We start from the raw sequence: 15,691 nt of genomic DNA, 5'->3' as shown, positions 1-15,691 counted from the left end.
TTTGGTCTCTTTGAGACCAGGTGTCCTGGAACTCACTATGCAGACCAGGCTGGCCTTGAACTCAGAGATCCGCCTGCCTCTGCCTCCTGAGTGCTGGGATTAAAGGCGTGCACCACCACGCCTGGCATTTTTCAAGATTTTTGTTTCTTAGAATGGGAAGATCCCAAGAAGGAGATGAAACAGCTAATTAATGTGGCACACACTTAGCATTTATTGTTTGATATTTTATGCAGGTATGGTTTGTGGCTCCCCAAAACATCACAGTAGCAACATCAAAGAGAATTGGTCACAGATAACCACACAGGTATAATTATTGGGGAGAGTTGGAAATTGATGCCGGTAGAACTCCTTAATACAGGATTGCCACAGCCTTACTTTTCCTAAGAAAAGGGGGGGAAGCCCCCAATATTACAGTGATTTGTTTTTTTGCTGTAACACAATATCAGGGGCTGGATAACGTATAAAGAAAAGAGAAATGTTTAGCTCAAACAGCTTTGGAGACTGAAAGTCTTACGATCAGGTAGCCTGGTCAGTTTGGACTCAGGTGAAGACCTGGTTATATCGTATCATGGCAAGAGTTTATTAGCAGTGGAAAGAGTGTAAGTGAACCAGCATCATCACATGGAAAGACTAGAAGCAAATTGGACCAGGTTTGCTCTTTTTATAGCTACTCACAACAGAAATAACCTGAGTTCTGAAAACTGCATTAATCACTTTGGGCAGTGTTCCTAACCACCTTCCTCTAGGCCCCACCTCTTAAAAGTTTTCTCACCTCATTACCACCATACCACAGACCACGCTTCCAACCCTCAAACTTTAGGGTGTACACTCAATCCAGAGCACACATGGTTTGTGAGGTGCAATGAAAAGAGGTGTGCCTGTGCCCAGGAGATGTTTCAGTCTGTCTTGGTTTTTGTTTTTTGGGTCGGGGGTGGTTGTTGAGATAAGATCCCCCTGTACCCTCCCCTGTCCCTGCTTACTTGGAACTCACTATGTAGACTAGGCTGGCCTGGAGCTAACAGATATGCCTGCCTCTGCCTCCCAGGTGTTGTGATTTAAACGCCTGGGTTTCTTGTCTTTTTTTTTTTTTCCAATATAGAATCTTTTATTGAATTTTTGTGTGTTTCATACATAAAATCATCTCTATATACCCTTCCCCTTTGGCACCCTCCCTTAGCCCCCCCTGCTGGAGTTTCTTGTCTTTTAAATTGTCAGTTTGTATAGTATTCAGTGTGTAGACAGCCCTGCTTTATGTTGCTATCTCTTTTGGTTTTTTAAATTTTTTATTTTTTGTGTATGAGTGTATTGTCTGGGTGTGTTTAAGTGCACTCTTGTGCAGTGCCCATGGAAGTCAGAAGGGGGCATTGGATTCTCCTAGAGCTGGTGTTAGAGACAGTTGTTAGCTGTCATGTGGGTGCTGGATATTGAACCCGGGTCCTCTGCAAGAGCAGCCTGTGCTCTTAACCCCTGAGCCATCTCTCCAGCCTTGCTATCTCTTGTTAATAGGCATTTACAGATTATTTTTAATTCCTTGGTATTAGAGATAATGCTGTTTGGATAATCTTATAAACATACATGTTCTCTTTTTAGTGGATTATCTGTTTTCCTTACTCTCCTGCCCTACTAGAACTTTCTCTGATTTACCTATTCGTTCCATTCCAAAAATACTTATTTGGTTCCTACTTCAGTGTGTAGTCGCTAAAGAAAAATATGTCATGGTTTGTGCTTTCACTAGTGAAAGCTGGACTCAATGATTTATAGTTGTAATCCTAGCACTTAGGAGGCTGAGGTAGGGGGAGCGTTCAAGGCCAGCCTAGGCTATTTAGCAAGACCCTGTACTTCTCCTTTACCCCCCAAAAGAAAGAAACAAGTAGTACCACTGAAGAAAGTTAGGCTTTGACTATGAATCTCAGAACAGAGCACTCCACGAGAGAGGGTCTTTATGGCTGCCTCTGTGTTTTGTGGTATTTATAGACTCACATGCCTATAATTATTCTGTCAATGTCATTAAGTTTTTTCAGCTAGATCTAGACAACATAGTGTAAGATACCAATGAGAAATTTGTAACTGGGTGTGGTGGTGACACCTCTCTTCCCTGCACTCCAGAGGCTAAGACAAGAGGATTCCAAGTTGGAGGCTAATCTGACTCCATAGTTTGACCCTAATTCAAACAGCAGACAGTGAGGGAGGGAGAGAGATTGGTTTCTCTTGATTGGTATTGACTGGATATTTGTTTCAAGCTCTAACACAGACCTTGGCGATAAGAAAAAACTTCCAGAAGCAGCTGCAGGAGATAATGTCAGCTACCTGCATCGTGAAGCCACAGGTGCAGAGGACTTGCCTGTCAAGAAGCAATTGTAACAGCTCTTCTTCAACCCCTGACAGTGCTCGCTCTGCTCGGAGTGGAAGAAGTCGAGTCCTGGAGGCGCTCAGGTTTGTGCTTGTCACAGGTGGCAGGAACATGGCATCACTTAAGAGGAGGTTAGCACCTCATTGAGGCACGTGTTGACTCATATTTGTGAGTTAGGCTAATTTAGCTTGTCTTTCTAGATAAACATTAAGCAGAAGTTGAGACTATTAAGACCAATGAAGGGGTTTTGCTATTGGGCCTTAGTTAGCCTAAACAATATGTATTATACTCCATTGTGGTCTGTTGGTTTCAGCTCCTGCTGACTAGATGTCTCTTGCTCCAGGCAGTTTTGCAGTTCTTACTTGGAGGTAGGAAGCCTACACAGAGGTTTGTCCTATTGTGAGAACCAAGTTCAGGGTGAATGAGGCATGATGAACACTTTGTCTCCCTTGAGATAGAAATGATTTTAGGACCTACTTTTTCCCATATGAAGTGGATTCAGTGGGGAGTCACTCCCCTTTAATATTGGCAACTAAACAGTGAGTAAGTATATAATTGAGAAGTTTTTGAAAATTTGTTTTATAATATGTGTGAGTACGTGACGTGTATGCATGGGTGCACATGCCACAATACATGTGGAGGTCAGAGGACAACCTTGTGGAATTTGCTTTCTCTTTTCACCCTGTGTGGGGTCTAGGGATTGAACTCAGGTCTCCAGGCTTGAGCAGTAAGCATCTTTAGCCACTGACCATCTCAGCAGCTCTAGATCAATTCTTTTGTTTTTGGTTTATGTGTATGAGTATTTTGCCTGCATGTATGTAAATGTGCCAAGTGTATGCAGTGCCTGTGGAGGCCAGGTGTTGGATCTCTTAGAACTGGAGTTACAAATGGTTGTTAGCTCCCATGTGGGTACTGGGAACTGAACCCAGATTCTCTGCAGGAGTAGCAAATGCTCTTAATTTCTGAGTCATCGTTCCAGCCCCTTTATTTTTATTTTATTTTAAAATTTAATTTTGAGATGAGTTCTCACTGTGTAGCTCTAACTGGCCTGGAATGCCTACATAGACCAGGCTAGCCTGGAACTCACAGAGACGCTCATGCCTCTGCCTTCCACGACCTGGGATTAAAGGTGTGTGCCCCACCATGTCTGGCCCTGTCAGTATTTTGTTGTTGTTTTTTGGGGTCCTTTTGAGACAGGGTCTCCCTGTAGCCTCAGCTGGCCTGGAACTCACTATGTAGACCAGGCTGGCCTTGAACTCACAGAGATCCGCCCGCCTCTGCCTCTGGGATTAAAGGCATGTGCCACCACGCCTGGCCCCTGTATAGGACAAGGTCTCATGTATCCCAGGTTGGCCTCCAACTCACTCAAGGCTAGATTGAACTCTTGATTCTCCTACTTACACCTCCCAATTTGTGGGATTGTAGGTGTATACCAGCACACCCAGTTCTTTTTCCCCCAGACAGAACCTTATTATGTGACTGGTAACTGGCCTCAAGCCCAGTGTCTTCTGCCTTGGTATGCCATACCCAGTTCACTTTTGCTTAATAGAAGGAAAAAATCTTTGATCATATGATGAGTTGCAGGATCATATATTTTTTTTTTTTTTATCATCTGTATGAGTGTATTGCCTGCATGTGTGTAAGTGCACCTGTGTCGTGTAGGGCCCACAGAGGTCAGAAGAAGTTGTCGGATCCCCTGGAACTGGAGATACAGATGGTTGTTTAACCACCATGTGGGTGCCGGGTATTGAACCCAGGTCCTCTGCAAGAGCAGCCAGTGCTCTTACCCACTGAACCACCTCTTCAGCCCAGGATCATACAGTCTAAGTAATTTTTCATTTATCTTCTTTTTTTTTGTCTTTTTTGAGACAGGGTCTCCCTATGATCCCAGTAACTTCATTTATCTAACTCTAACTATGTTTTTCATATGGCCAGTTCTTCATCTGAGTGCTGGGTAAGTGGCTTTTTCCTAACTAGTGTCTTGGTCATGTTTTATACTATAGAAAGCCTAGTCTTCTGCCAAGTTAGAGCAAGTGCACCCCTAGAATAAAAGGCTAAGAGGATAAAAGGTTTTTGAGACAGAGGAATTTTGTGGCACCATCTACTCTGGTAAATCTTCTAGTAAGAATATCTGTAACTAGATGAGGTGCTTAGGCCTATAATCCCAGCCCTTGGAAGGTGGAGGCAGGAGGAGTCCAAGTTTTCGGGCCAGCTCAGGCTACGTAATGAGATCTTGTCTTAACAAGCAAAGAATATATAAATGTGCTGTATGTTGTGTGCGTGTGCGTACATAGGTAGGATTCTATTTCCTCTTAAGTGGAGTCATAATTACACTGTAAAAGGCATTCATAAGGCTCGGCGAGATCAAGTGGGTAAAGGCACTTGGTGCCAAGCCTAACTATCTGAGTTCAGTCCCTGGGATCCACATGGTAGAAGAAGAGAGCCAACTTCCACCAGTTATCCTCTGACCTCCACATGAACTTGCTGTGGCATGTGTTCATGCACCCACTAAATAAATAAATTTAAATAAATGTAATGAAAATATTTTAAGGGGTTGGAGAGATGGCTCAGTGGTTAAGAGCACTTGCTGATCTTCTAGCAGACCTGAGTTTGGTTCCCAGCACCCACTCTGGGCAGGTCCAGGGACCCTTCTTCTGGTCTCTTTGGGTACCCACACAAGCGTGTGTGCACACAAATATAATAAATCTTTAAAAATATGCTTTAAATGCATTCATAATTCAATAATTTAGTAAATGATCTACCATAGACTCTGGAAAGTTTGGTCAACAAGGGTAAAAAATCCCTTTACTTATAGCTCTGTTAATGTCAAATGTTAACTTAGGATAGGTTTGGTGCACACTTGTAATCTCAGCACGTGGAGCAAGAGGGAGGAAGAAGATTAGGAGTTCAGGGTCATCTTGACTGTAGAGCAAGTGGAAGCCAACCTGGGCTACATAAGATGCTCTCTTTAACAAAAAATAATTGTTAACCAAAATATGTACAGTTTTCTAAACATTATCAATGTTTTCCTAACTTAGAGGATTAAAAAAAATGATAATGTTGAATTTTCTCTTTGAAAATTTAAATATTTAAATTTCCAGGAGTATTGTTGTACAAAAAAATCAGCTGGGTATGGTGGCACCTGCCTGTAATCCTAGCACTTGGGAAGCAGAGGTAGGAGGAGCACCTTAAGTTTCAGGCTAGCCTTGACTACATAATGAGACCCTGTCTCAAAAGAAAGATAGGAAGGAAGGAAGGAAGGGAGGGAGGGAAGGAGGGAAGGAGGGGAGGGAAAGAAAGGAAGGAAGGAAGGAAGGAAGAAAGAAAGAAAGACAGACGGAAGGAAGGAAGGAAAGAAGGAAAGAAAGAAAGATTGATTTATCCAGCAGGTATTAAGTGCCTGCTGTGTGGGCTAGTTGATGGGCATATAAAAGTAATCCACAACTTTCACTCTAAACCCATGGATACATTTGGATTCTCTAATGACTGTTTAAAATTGTCTCTTATTCCTTAGGCAGTCTCGACAAAAAGTGCCTGACATCAACACAGAACTCTCCCAGAGTGAGCAAATCATTTGGGATGACCCAACAGCGAGGGAGGAGAGAGCGAGGCTCGCCAGCAACTTGCAGTGGCCTAGCTGTCCCACACAGTATTCTGAGCTTCAGGTTGACATTGAAAAACCGGAAGATTCTCCTTTTCAAGAGCCTTCATATGATTCAGAAATGGCCAAACAGGGTAATGAGGAAGTTCTCTTTGTGTTCTGTGCATCCTTTGACCTCTCAAAGATAAGCAGGTTGTGGTTCTCTGCATTGTACATGGAAATGAAGAATGAATTTTGGTGGTGTACCAATGAATTGAAAAATGCTTTTTGATCTTTAATTTGGAAATTTAGAATGAGCCTTTTACTTTGCTATTTGTTCTTCCTCATCCTTTTTCCATTAGTTTTTTTGTTTGGGTTTTATTTATTTATTTTTGGGATTCTTTTTTTTTTTTAGTATTTTATTCATTATTTTACTTTATATGAATGTAATGCCTGCATGTATGTAAGTGTACCTGTGTTGTGCAGTGCCCACAGAGGTCAGAATAGGGTGTCAGATACCCTGGAACTGGAGTTACAGATGGTTGTTAGCTGCCATGTGGGTGCTGGGAACTGAACCTGGGTCCTCTGCAAGAGCAGCCAGTGCTTTTAACTGCTGAGCTATCTCTCCAGTCCCTGGTTTTGTTTTTAATGTGTATGAGTGTTTTGCCTACATGTATGTAAGTGCACATGTGCATGCAGTGCCTAGAGGCCAAGAAGAGGGCATAAGATCCCCTAGAACTGGAGCTACGGGAAGTTGTTAACTGCCATGTAGGTGCTGGGAACCAAACCCTTGTCCTCTGCAAGAGCAGCTGGTGCTGTTAACCACTGAGTCATCTCTCCCAACTCTTTCTGTGCAGGCAATGCTTGTTGTGTCTCCCTGAAACTCATTTTCACTTAGATCTTCTGAATTCCACCTAATACCTGAGTTGCCCTAGTTTTTGTTTTTTTTCCTTAAAAGCAAATGCTCCCCATCTTCATCTTTTCCTTCTCTTTCCTCACACAGGATAGTTGTTTTCTTATGCTGAATGAGGGAGGTATAAAGAGTTAGCCTCTGATTTTCTCTAAGAATTTCTCTCACTTTCCAAATTTAGTTGATATTAAGACAGGTCATGTTCTGTAGCCCAGGCTGGTTTCAAACTTGGGATTCTCTTGCTTCATTCAGCCTCCCAAATTGCGGGGGTTATTGGCAGGCACCACCCTGCCTCAGCCTGCATGTACTTTTTACATTGTAGAGTTCATGGTTCATTTCATTTTAACCAAGACAGATGAAATACGTCCCAGTATTTTGATACTATCGCACTGTAGCTTTTTTCTTGTCCCCAGCTGTTTGTGATCCTGGAAGTGTGTGTGTGACTGAAGCCTCTGAACACTCAATCTCTGAAGAACCAGAAACTTCAACAGAAGACAGTCAGCTAATCCCCACACCACAAGCCCCCAGCATTGCTTTCCCCCTGGCCAACCCACCTGTGGCCAACCCACATGTGACTCCACAACCTATGGAGGAGGTTTGTTGATCCTTGTGCGGTGATAATAGCATGTGACTATTGCTGTCAATGCTGGAGTAGAAATTTGTTGTTACCAAGATTTATCACTAGTGAAAACTGCATTTCTTTGATTTTATTATAGTTTATATGTTTAATTCCTTAGAAGGCTGTATACAATGTCACTGTAAATTAGCTAACTAGATAATGTTTTAATGTTAAATTTTCTAAAATAAAACTACTCCATTCCAGATTGAAACACTGGAGGAGGCTCATGAAAAACTGAAAAAACGGTATATATTCCAGATGTCCTCGCTGAATCCTCAAGAACGGATTGATTATTGTCACCTGATTGAAAAACTAGGTGCCAAGTATTTTATTTTTTATTTTAATTTTTTCCCAGTATTTATGTCATTGTTGCAACCTTATTTGGAAGACAAATGCATTGACATGCCATTATTTGTAATGTGTAGAAGTTGAGAAAAGAATATGGATAACTTATTCAAACCTGTACATCAAGTCAGCATTAGGGGTTCGATTCTTTAAAGCTTCTGTCTACATCCAAAATTTTCTGTCTACATCCAAAATTTTCGTGGGACCTGAAAATAAAAATTTAGCTGGGCATGGTGATATGCGCCTGTGGTCTCAGCACTCAGGAGATGGAAGCAAGATCAGGGATTTAAAGTCATCCTCTACTACATAGTAAGTTCAAGACCAGCCTGGACTATATGAGACCCTCTCTAAAAACGAAAGAGCAAAAATAGTGTAGTAGCATCCAGAAGATTCCTCCTCATGTAACATTAGCCTGAACCCTAGCTGTCAGGCTCTTCCTCCAATACCTGGAAGGGACAAACTAGAAGAGACCTCATGTGTTGAGCAGGGCTGGCCAGTAGGAACAGGACCTGGGCCACCTGTGTGGTACCACACTGTCTAGTGGCCATGTTTGTAAGTAAAAAGAAGCAGGTGAAATTACCTTTAAAAATATTTTTTATGTCGGGTGTGGTGGCACACACCTTTATTTCCAGCCCTCGGGAGGCAGAGGCAGGGGGATCTCTGAGTTCAAGGCCAACCTGATCTACACAGTAAGTTCCACGTCATCCGGGATTACAGGAAGCTCCTGTCTCAAAAAGAACAAATATATATATTATTTAACCCACTATCTGCAAAGTATTCCTCAACATGCAGTGAGTATAATATATCAGTGAGATAATACAGTCAGGATAATTTCAGTAAGAGTACTTAATCTCAGCTTGGCATGGAGAAGGAAAGCATTCAGAAATAATGGGGCCACCCAGAAATGTTGACTCACTCCTGTAACCCTAGGCCCTGGGAGACCTGAGTCCATACAGTCTCAAGTTTGCAAAGTAAGACCTTGTCTTTTTTCAAAAAAAGGGGAGGGGGGGGAGAATGGAGTGGGGTGATGAAGTATAAGTTTTACACACCTATATATCAAAAGTTTTTTTAATTTAGGTTGTATAGTTTATATAGGTAATTTTTATACATCGTTGAGATTTCATTTTTTTTTCTTATAACTGTTTTTCTCTACGCAAGGTGGGTCTGTGTTAGAGAAGCAGTGCTCTGACCCCAGCTGTACACACATGGTTGTGGGACACCCACTTCGCAACGAGAAGTACTTAGCCTCCATGGCCGCTGGGAAGTGGGTGCTTCATCGCTCCTACCTGGAAGCATGCAGAGCTGCTGGGCGCTTCGTGCAGGTGTGTACTCTGAAGGATTCCTACTCACACACTGACCATGCAGATGAATGAAATAATCACACAGACAGGTCAGTTTGTGCTGCTCTATAAGACTCTTAGTAACAGCAAAGAAATTAAGGTCAGATTTTTTTTATTCATCCTTTTTCTTAAAGTTTTCAGTTTGCATACAAAAGAATGGATTTCACTGTGCTTTACTTAATATTTGTCATTTTTTCCTTATTGAAATATTCTCTTAACATGAGAAAGTTTCAGGATTATCTCATTGTAAGCTCTTCTCTTTACTATTAGCCCATTAGATATTAAACTGCTTATTGTAAACTGACCATCACAGTGTCCACCATGTTGGAAGCTGCCAGTCCGAGCTCCCTTGGGAAGCTTCTCAGTTCATGCTGCCTCTGACTGTCCCTTTGTGAAGCCAAATAACCTGAATATTACCAGTTGCCAAAGTATAGTTTTTCTGACCAAGGAGCATGGTTCTGGAAAATGTCTGTAGCATATTTCTGGGTTTAATTAAAAACCAAGTACACTTGATTCTTAACATAAAACCAAATGAATCTACATTTCCTATGTGCTCACAAAACATTTACTTGGTATTCTCTGAGAGTTGAGCATACAGCTTTCATCTTACTAGACTGAAGACTCCTGGAGGCCAGAAACTTGCACATGGCACAGTGCCCTGTGTATCAGAAGAACTCAAAAGTTGATTGGACTAATCCTCTAGGAAGAAGACTATGAATGGGGAAGCAGTTCCATACTTGATGCTCTGACTGGCGTCACTGAGTACCAGCAAAAACTAGCAGTTGCGGCAATGAGGTGGAGAAGAAAAATTCAGCAAAGACAAGAATTAGGCATTGTTGAGGTATGAACACACATGTATATGTGGGTAGTGCAATGACATCTGGGATTGCAGCTCTAGGCTTTGTTTTGTTTAAGAGAATATGTTGACCAAATGATTCTAACTATATTTTATCCCCCTGATAGCTATGTTTAGTTGGGTGTTCTAAAGTGAGCTAATTGGTGTTTGAAAGTAAGATACATATCTTGATAGTTTTTCTAAAGATAACTGAAGTCTTTTTAGGGTCTAGCTTCAAGAGTTCCTACCCTGGGTCCACAGACTCTTCTCCCAAAGGACTTTGTAGATCCACAGTTTATATACTTTGAATGGGTGGGGGAAAATGTGTGGGTTTTTTTTGTTATTTTTAAGGCAGGGTTTCTCTGTAGCCCCAGCTGGCCTGGAACTGTATATGCAGACCAGGCTGGCCTGGAACTCAAAGAGATCTGCCTGCCTCTGCCTCCCCAGTGCTGGGTTTAAAGGCATGTGCTACCACGCCTGGTTCATGTTTTTAGTTTTTTTCTAAACTCTAATTGAAAGCTAGCATTTCTTTAAATTACAAATCTAGACAACAATTTACAACACTATTAATAGTACTTACGGTTTTGTACCAGCAGAAATCAGATTTTTTAGTTAGCATCCGAAAGCATGGATTTTGTTAGGATATTTGCATGCATGTGACTGTACTGTGCTCATCTTCATCCTCTGCTCCCCTCCCAGCCTTCCTCCCCATCGTGCTGGTCCCCTAATGGTCCCCCTTCTGCTTTCATGTTGTAGAGCTGTGTGTGTTTATATGTAATTAAATCTAGATTTCACATAAGCGGAAACACTGCCCTTCCACCACCCTCTCTTGTCCCCTCTGTCCCCTGCCCTACGTACTCCTTCTTTCATGGTATGTATTTTCCTTTTTCTTTTTTTTCGTCTTTTTGAGACAGGGTCTCCCTGCAGCTCCAGCTGGCCTGGAACTCACTATGGAGACCAGGCTGGCCTTGAACTCACAGAGATCCGCCTGCCTCTGCCTCCTGAGTGCTGGGACTAAAGGCGTGTTCCACCATGCCCGGCCTTAATTTTTTAATCTTTAATTTTTAAAATCTGGATTCTACATACAAGAACAAACATATACTGTTGGTCCTTCTTGATTGGACTTATTTTGCTTGTTATGATGATCTCCAGTTCCATCCATTTTCCTGCAAATGAATCAGTTCTATTTATGGCCTCCATCGTGTCTTTGTATGATACATCACAGTTTATCCATCTGTTGGTAGTAACTAGGATGATTCCATACCTTAGCTATTGTGAATAGTGCAACAGTAAACCTGGATATGCAAGCATTTTGTGGTGTGCTGAATCGAGTCTTTCAAGGGTACTCTCAGGTATGGGACAGCAACAGCATGTGGAAAGTCTTTACTTTTTGAGACCAGTCTCATGTAACCTACACTGGCCTCACTGTGTGGCCAAGGATGACCTTAAATTTCTAATTCTCCTGCCTTTACCTCCCAAGTTTTGAGGGTTCAGGCATATACTACCATGCCTGGTTTTTTGTGGTGCTAGGGTTCGAACCCAGGGTTTTGTATATGCTAGGCAAGAAGCACTCCATTGACTGAGCCATATCTCCAGTCCTCATGTTGTAAGTCTCTTTTTAAAAATTGAATTTCAGTAGTGGCTGTACCAGTTTATACCCCTCCTTCAACAGTGAATAAGGGTTCCTCTTCCCACACCCTCACTAGCCTTTGCTGTCAATTATTTTCCCTTCTGGTTAGGGTGAAATAGAATTCAGTGCAGTTTTAATTTTCTTTCCCTGATGACTTAAGAATCTTGAACACTTTTTAAGTACTTACTGGGCATTTGTACTTCTTCTTTGGGGAACTTATCTATTCAATTCATTTGCCCATTTATTGATGAAGTGATTTGGGGATTTGTTTGTTTTTTTAGTTTTTTGCAACATGGTCTCTTGTAGCCCAGGTTGACCTCAAACTCTCTTTTAGTTGAGAATAACCTTGAACTTCTGGTCCTCCTGTTTCTACCTCCCAAGTGCCAGGATGCAGGTGAGCAGGTGTGTACCACACCCCCCCTGGCTTGGATGATTTGGTTTTTTGGTTGGTGGCTTTGGTTTTGGTGTTCAATTTTTTAAGATCTGTACAGATTTTAGGTGTTAATTTCCTGTTGGATATATAATTGGCAAAGATTTCTCTCCCATTTTGCAGGCTGTTACTTGATTGGTTGTTTGCTTTGCCGAAGTTTTTAAATTTCATTTGTCAATTCTTTGCACTTTTATTATATTCATTTGCTGTGTTGGGGGTGTTGTGAGCATGTGTGTGCATGTGAGTTTGCTCTTGTGTGGGGAGCATGCACCACAGCACGCATGTGACGGTCAGAGCACAACTTTCAGGAGTTTGTTCTCTCCTTCTACCATATGTTCTGGGGATCAAACTCAGGTCACCAGGCTTGGCAGCCTTTTCCTTCTGAGCCATCTCACTGGTGGCCCCTTATCAGTTCTTTGTATTCTTTTCTGAGCTATTAGTCCTTTTCAGAAAATTGTTGCCTATGCACTTAGCTTGAAATTTTTTCTCTAGCATTTTCAAAATTTCAGGCCTTGCAGTAAGTCTTTGAATCTATTTTCAGTAGAAAAACCGTTTTTTGGCTTGTATTTTAATTTTAAGTGTTTGAAATACTGTTTATTTTAGTCATCAGACCCATCATTAGTGCTGTGGTTTAATACAGTAATATAAAACCTATCGTCACAAATTTGCTTTTACTATTTGATCATTTTCAGTACACTACTACCATCTGGTATGAGAGCTATATATCAGTGACAGTGTTATCTAAATAAAAAAAGATACCTAATTAGTCTCTCATGTTACATTCCAAATTCTTTGCAATCTTCAAAGCTTCATTAGCTTTGAGTCCAGAGCAGTTGTACTAGTTTTTACTAAGTGGTCTTCCTTATTTAAATATTTTCTTTTCCCAACTTGTAAATATTTTAAAGAGATATCCATTTATAACTCCAGTTCTAGGGCACTGCATGACACAAGTGCACTTTCATTGAAGTCAGTACACTCATACACATTAAAATAGTAAATAGAATTTTTTTAAAAAATAATAAAAAAGCAGGGCTGGAGAGACTTCTCAGCAGTTAAGAGCACTTACTACTCTTACAGAGAACCCAGGTTTGATTCCCAGCTCCCATGTCAGATGGCTCACAACTGTGTGGGACTTGAATTCCAGGGAATCCAGTGCCTTTTCTGACCTGCATGCATATAGTGCATATACATTCAGGCACACAGACATATGCATAAAATTAAATATTTTTTAAAAAACAAAAACTTTGTCTTGACATCAGATAATTTATAAATTCGTGTATAACCTGTGAATTTTAAATGTTTAATACTACATGTACTATTTTTTTCCCAAAGGATTTCAGCACTGATTTATTATTATTATTTGTAGGGAGCATTTAGCGGGTGGAAGGTTATTTTACATGTTGATCGACCCCGAGAAGCAGGGTTCAAGCGCCTTCTTCAGGCAGGAGGAGCAAAGGTTTGTACTAAATTAATTTATTGAGGTTTGTTGTTGTTGTTGTTGCTGTTTGGGGTGGGGGTTGTATAATTATTATCCAACAAGGTTTCTGAAGTGAGTTTCCTCTGCCTTTGAGGTAGCAATCCTTGAGTACTGATTACAGAACTGTGCTGCTTTGGAACATTAGGAGATTGAAATACTTCTCGTTTCTTCATTAGGTGTTACCTGGCCATCCTGTACCTTTATTTAAAGAAGCCACACATCTCTTTTGTGATTTTAATAAACTGAAACCACATGACTCCAGAGCCTTCATAGCAGAGGCTGCTGCCCAGAACATGGCCTGCTTGAGAACAGAGTACATTGCTGATTATCTCATGCTGGTTTGTGACATTTTGTTCTTACTGCCATTTATTATTATTTATTATATGTGTGAGTGTATGTTGGCCTGTGTGTGGAAGTCAGAGAACAACTTGGAAGAGTCAGTTCTACTGTGTGGGTTATGGACCTCCAACTCAGATCGTCAGGTTTAATGGCAAGTGCCTTTAGCTGCTGAGCAGTCTTGTTGGTCCCATGCTTATTTCCAGAGATAATTCTTACTTACTTTTATCTTCATGTATGTAAGTGCACCACATGTATGCAATGCTTGCAGAGGCCAGAAGAGGTTGTCAGACCCCCTGGGACTGGAATTATAGAAGGTTTGATGCCATATGGGTGCTGAGAACCAAACCCGGGTCATCTGCAAGAGCAGCCAGAGCTCCTAAATACAGAGCCTTCTCCCCAACCCCAGAGATAAATTAACTGAACATCAAACCTCTTGGCTTGCTGTTAAAGAATTTATAGCCTGCTGTCCTCTATTCAACCTTTTACTTTCAGTTCCATTTTTCATAATGGACACGGTTTAAACATTTAGCATGGAAGTTAAGTATGACAAGTTTATTTTTAAAATGTGAGTATTTCTAAAATTAAAGTTCTCCTTTAAAACACTGGGATAAAGAAATAGGTTCTAAGTTCAGGAAGAATCATTTATTCAAGGACTTTTGTGTCGATAATAAATCCCTTTGTTAGACACAGTGGTAAATTATGCAGTACTATATGAGGGTGTACTGTTCATTGTCAGCTTATGTGATTTGAATAAGCAAAGAAAGTCTTCCTGACACAAGCAAGGTATAATATGACATAGTCATGAATCTCTACAAAGGATTTAAGTGGAAATGTATGGAATAGAGGGGAAGCGGAATAGCCTGCCTTCTATTTTCTTTTGTTTTGGGTTTGCTCAAGGTTTAATAGGAGGACTGCCTAAAACATAAATGTGCATTCTCTATCATAAAGTGCACATTACTGATTAAGAATTTGTAGCCAGTAATAACTCTCCTTTAACGTATAAGGAAGCTACTGAGCCGATGGGGCAATAAAAGTTACCTAATAGAACTAGGTCAGGGAGGGCCTAGGGAATGTGCCTTCGTCCTCCCCTCCCAGAGCTCTGTCCTTGTAGGTGAGGACCACATCTATCCTTAATAAACATTAATTATAGAAAACAATGGGCTGTATAAAATTAGCATCACAGAAAGAAACCTGAATCAGGAAGACATCTAAGAAACCAGAGTAAGGTGAAGAAAGTCAAATAGAATGCAAACTGGTAAGAGGGGCAGCTCCTGCCAACGCTGGAGTGTCACTTCTATGTGTGATGAGGTGAACATTGATTCAGTTTCCATTCACTAAGCACTGATTATTGAATCTCCCAGTGACTTTTGAAGTATTTTCCTGTTCCCATTGTTACAGATGAGGAAAACTAAGCTTGAAAAAATTACTTGTCCAGAGTTGCTTACTATCTATGTAGCACTGGCTGGCCTGGAATTCACAGTGGTCTTCCTGCCTCTGCCTACCAGTGCTGGGATTAAAGGCATGTACCACCATACCTGGCCTAAAGATAGCTTTTTGATCCTCTGAACAGCATTTCCCATAGATTCACAGAGCTCCCTACACTCCAGCCAAATGTAGGGAGCATGAAGAGATCCCCTCACTCCTGGTTATCCTACCACACTTATCCTAGATCTCCAGACTAGCCTGTCACAGTGCTGCATGCCTGTAATGCCACCAGTTAGAAAGCTGACACAGGAAGTTCCCTATGGGTTTAAGAGGAGGAGGAGAAGGCTCAGAAGTTCTAGGTGTCATGAGAAACAGGAGACCTTGTCTCAAAAGCAAAGAATCTGCTGGTTC

At 41.3% G+C, this 15,691-nt stretch overlaps 1 protein-coding gene across 1 annotated transcript in view; it reads left to right on the top strand.

The window, feature by feature from the left end:
- The window catches only part of Topbp1 (DNA topoisomerase II binding protein 1), a 65,481-nt gene that overhangs the window by 46,860 nt on the left and 2,930 nt on the right, over nt 1-15,691 (top strand). The window contains exons 20-27 of the mRNA XM_008848786.3: nt 2,241-2,433; nt 5,865-6,085; nt 7,254-7,435; nt 7,664-7,775; nt 8,963-9,126; nt 9,848-9,985; nt 13,406-13,495; nt 13,693-13,854. Coding sequence (XP_008847008.1) covers nt 2,241-2,433; nt 5,865-6,085; nt 7,254-7,435; nt 7,664-7,775; nt 8,963-9,126; nt 9,848-9,985; nt 13,406-13,495; nt 13,693-13,854 — 1,262 coding nt within the window. The remainder of the gene's footprint in view (nt 1-2,240; nt 2,434-5,864; nt 6,086-7,253; nt 7,436-7,663; nt 7,776-8,962; nt 9,127-9,847; nt 9,986-13,405; nt 13,496-13,692; nt 13,855-15,691) is intronic.

The sequence above is a fragment of the Nannospalax galili genome, unplaced genomic scaffold, assembly GCF_000622305.1.
Source record: "Nannospalax galili isolate Female #2095 unplaced genomic scaffold, S.galili_v1.0 scaffold584, whole genome shotgun sequence".
Taxonomy (NCBI): Eukaryota; Metazoa; Chordata; class Mammalia; order Rodentia; family Spalacidae; genus Nannospalax; species Nannospalax galili.
The sequence above is the reverse complement of the archived record's forward strand: the minus strand, read 5'-3'. Positions and strand labels throughout refer to the sequence as shown.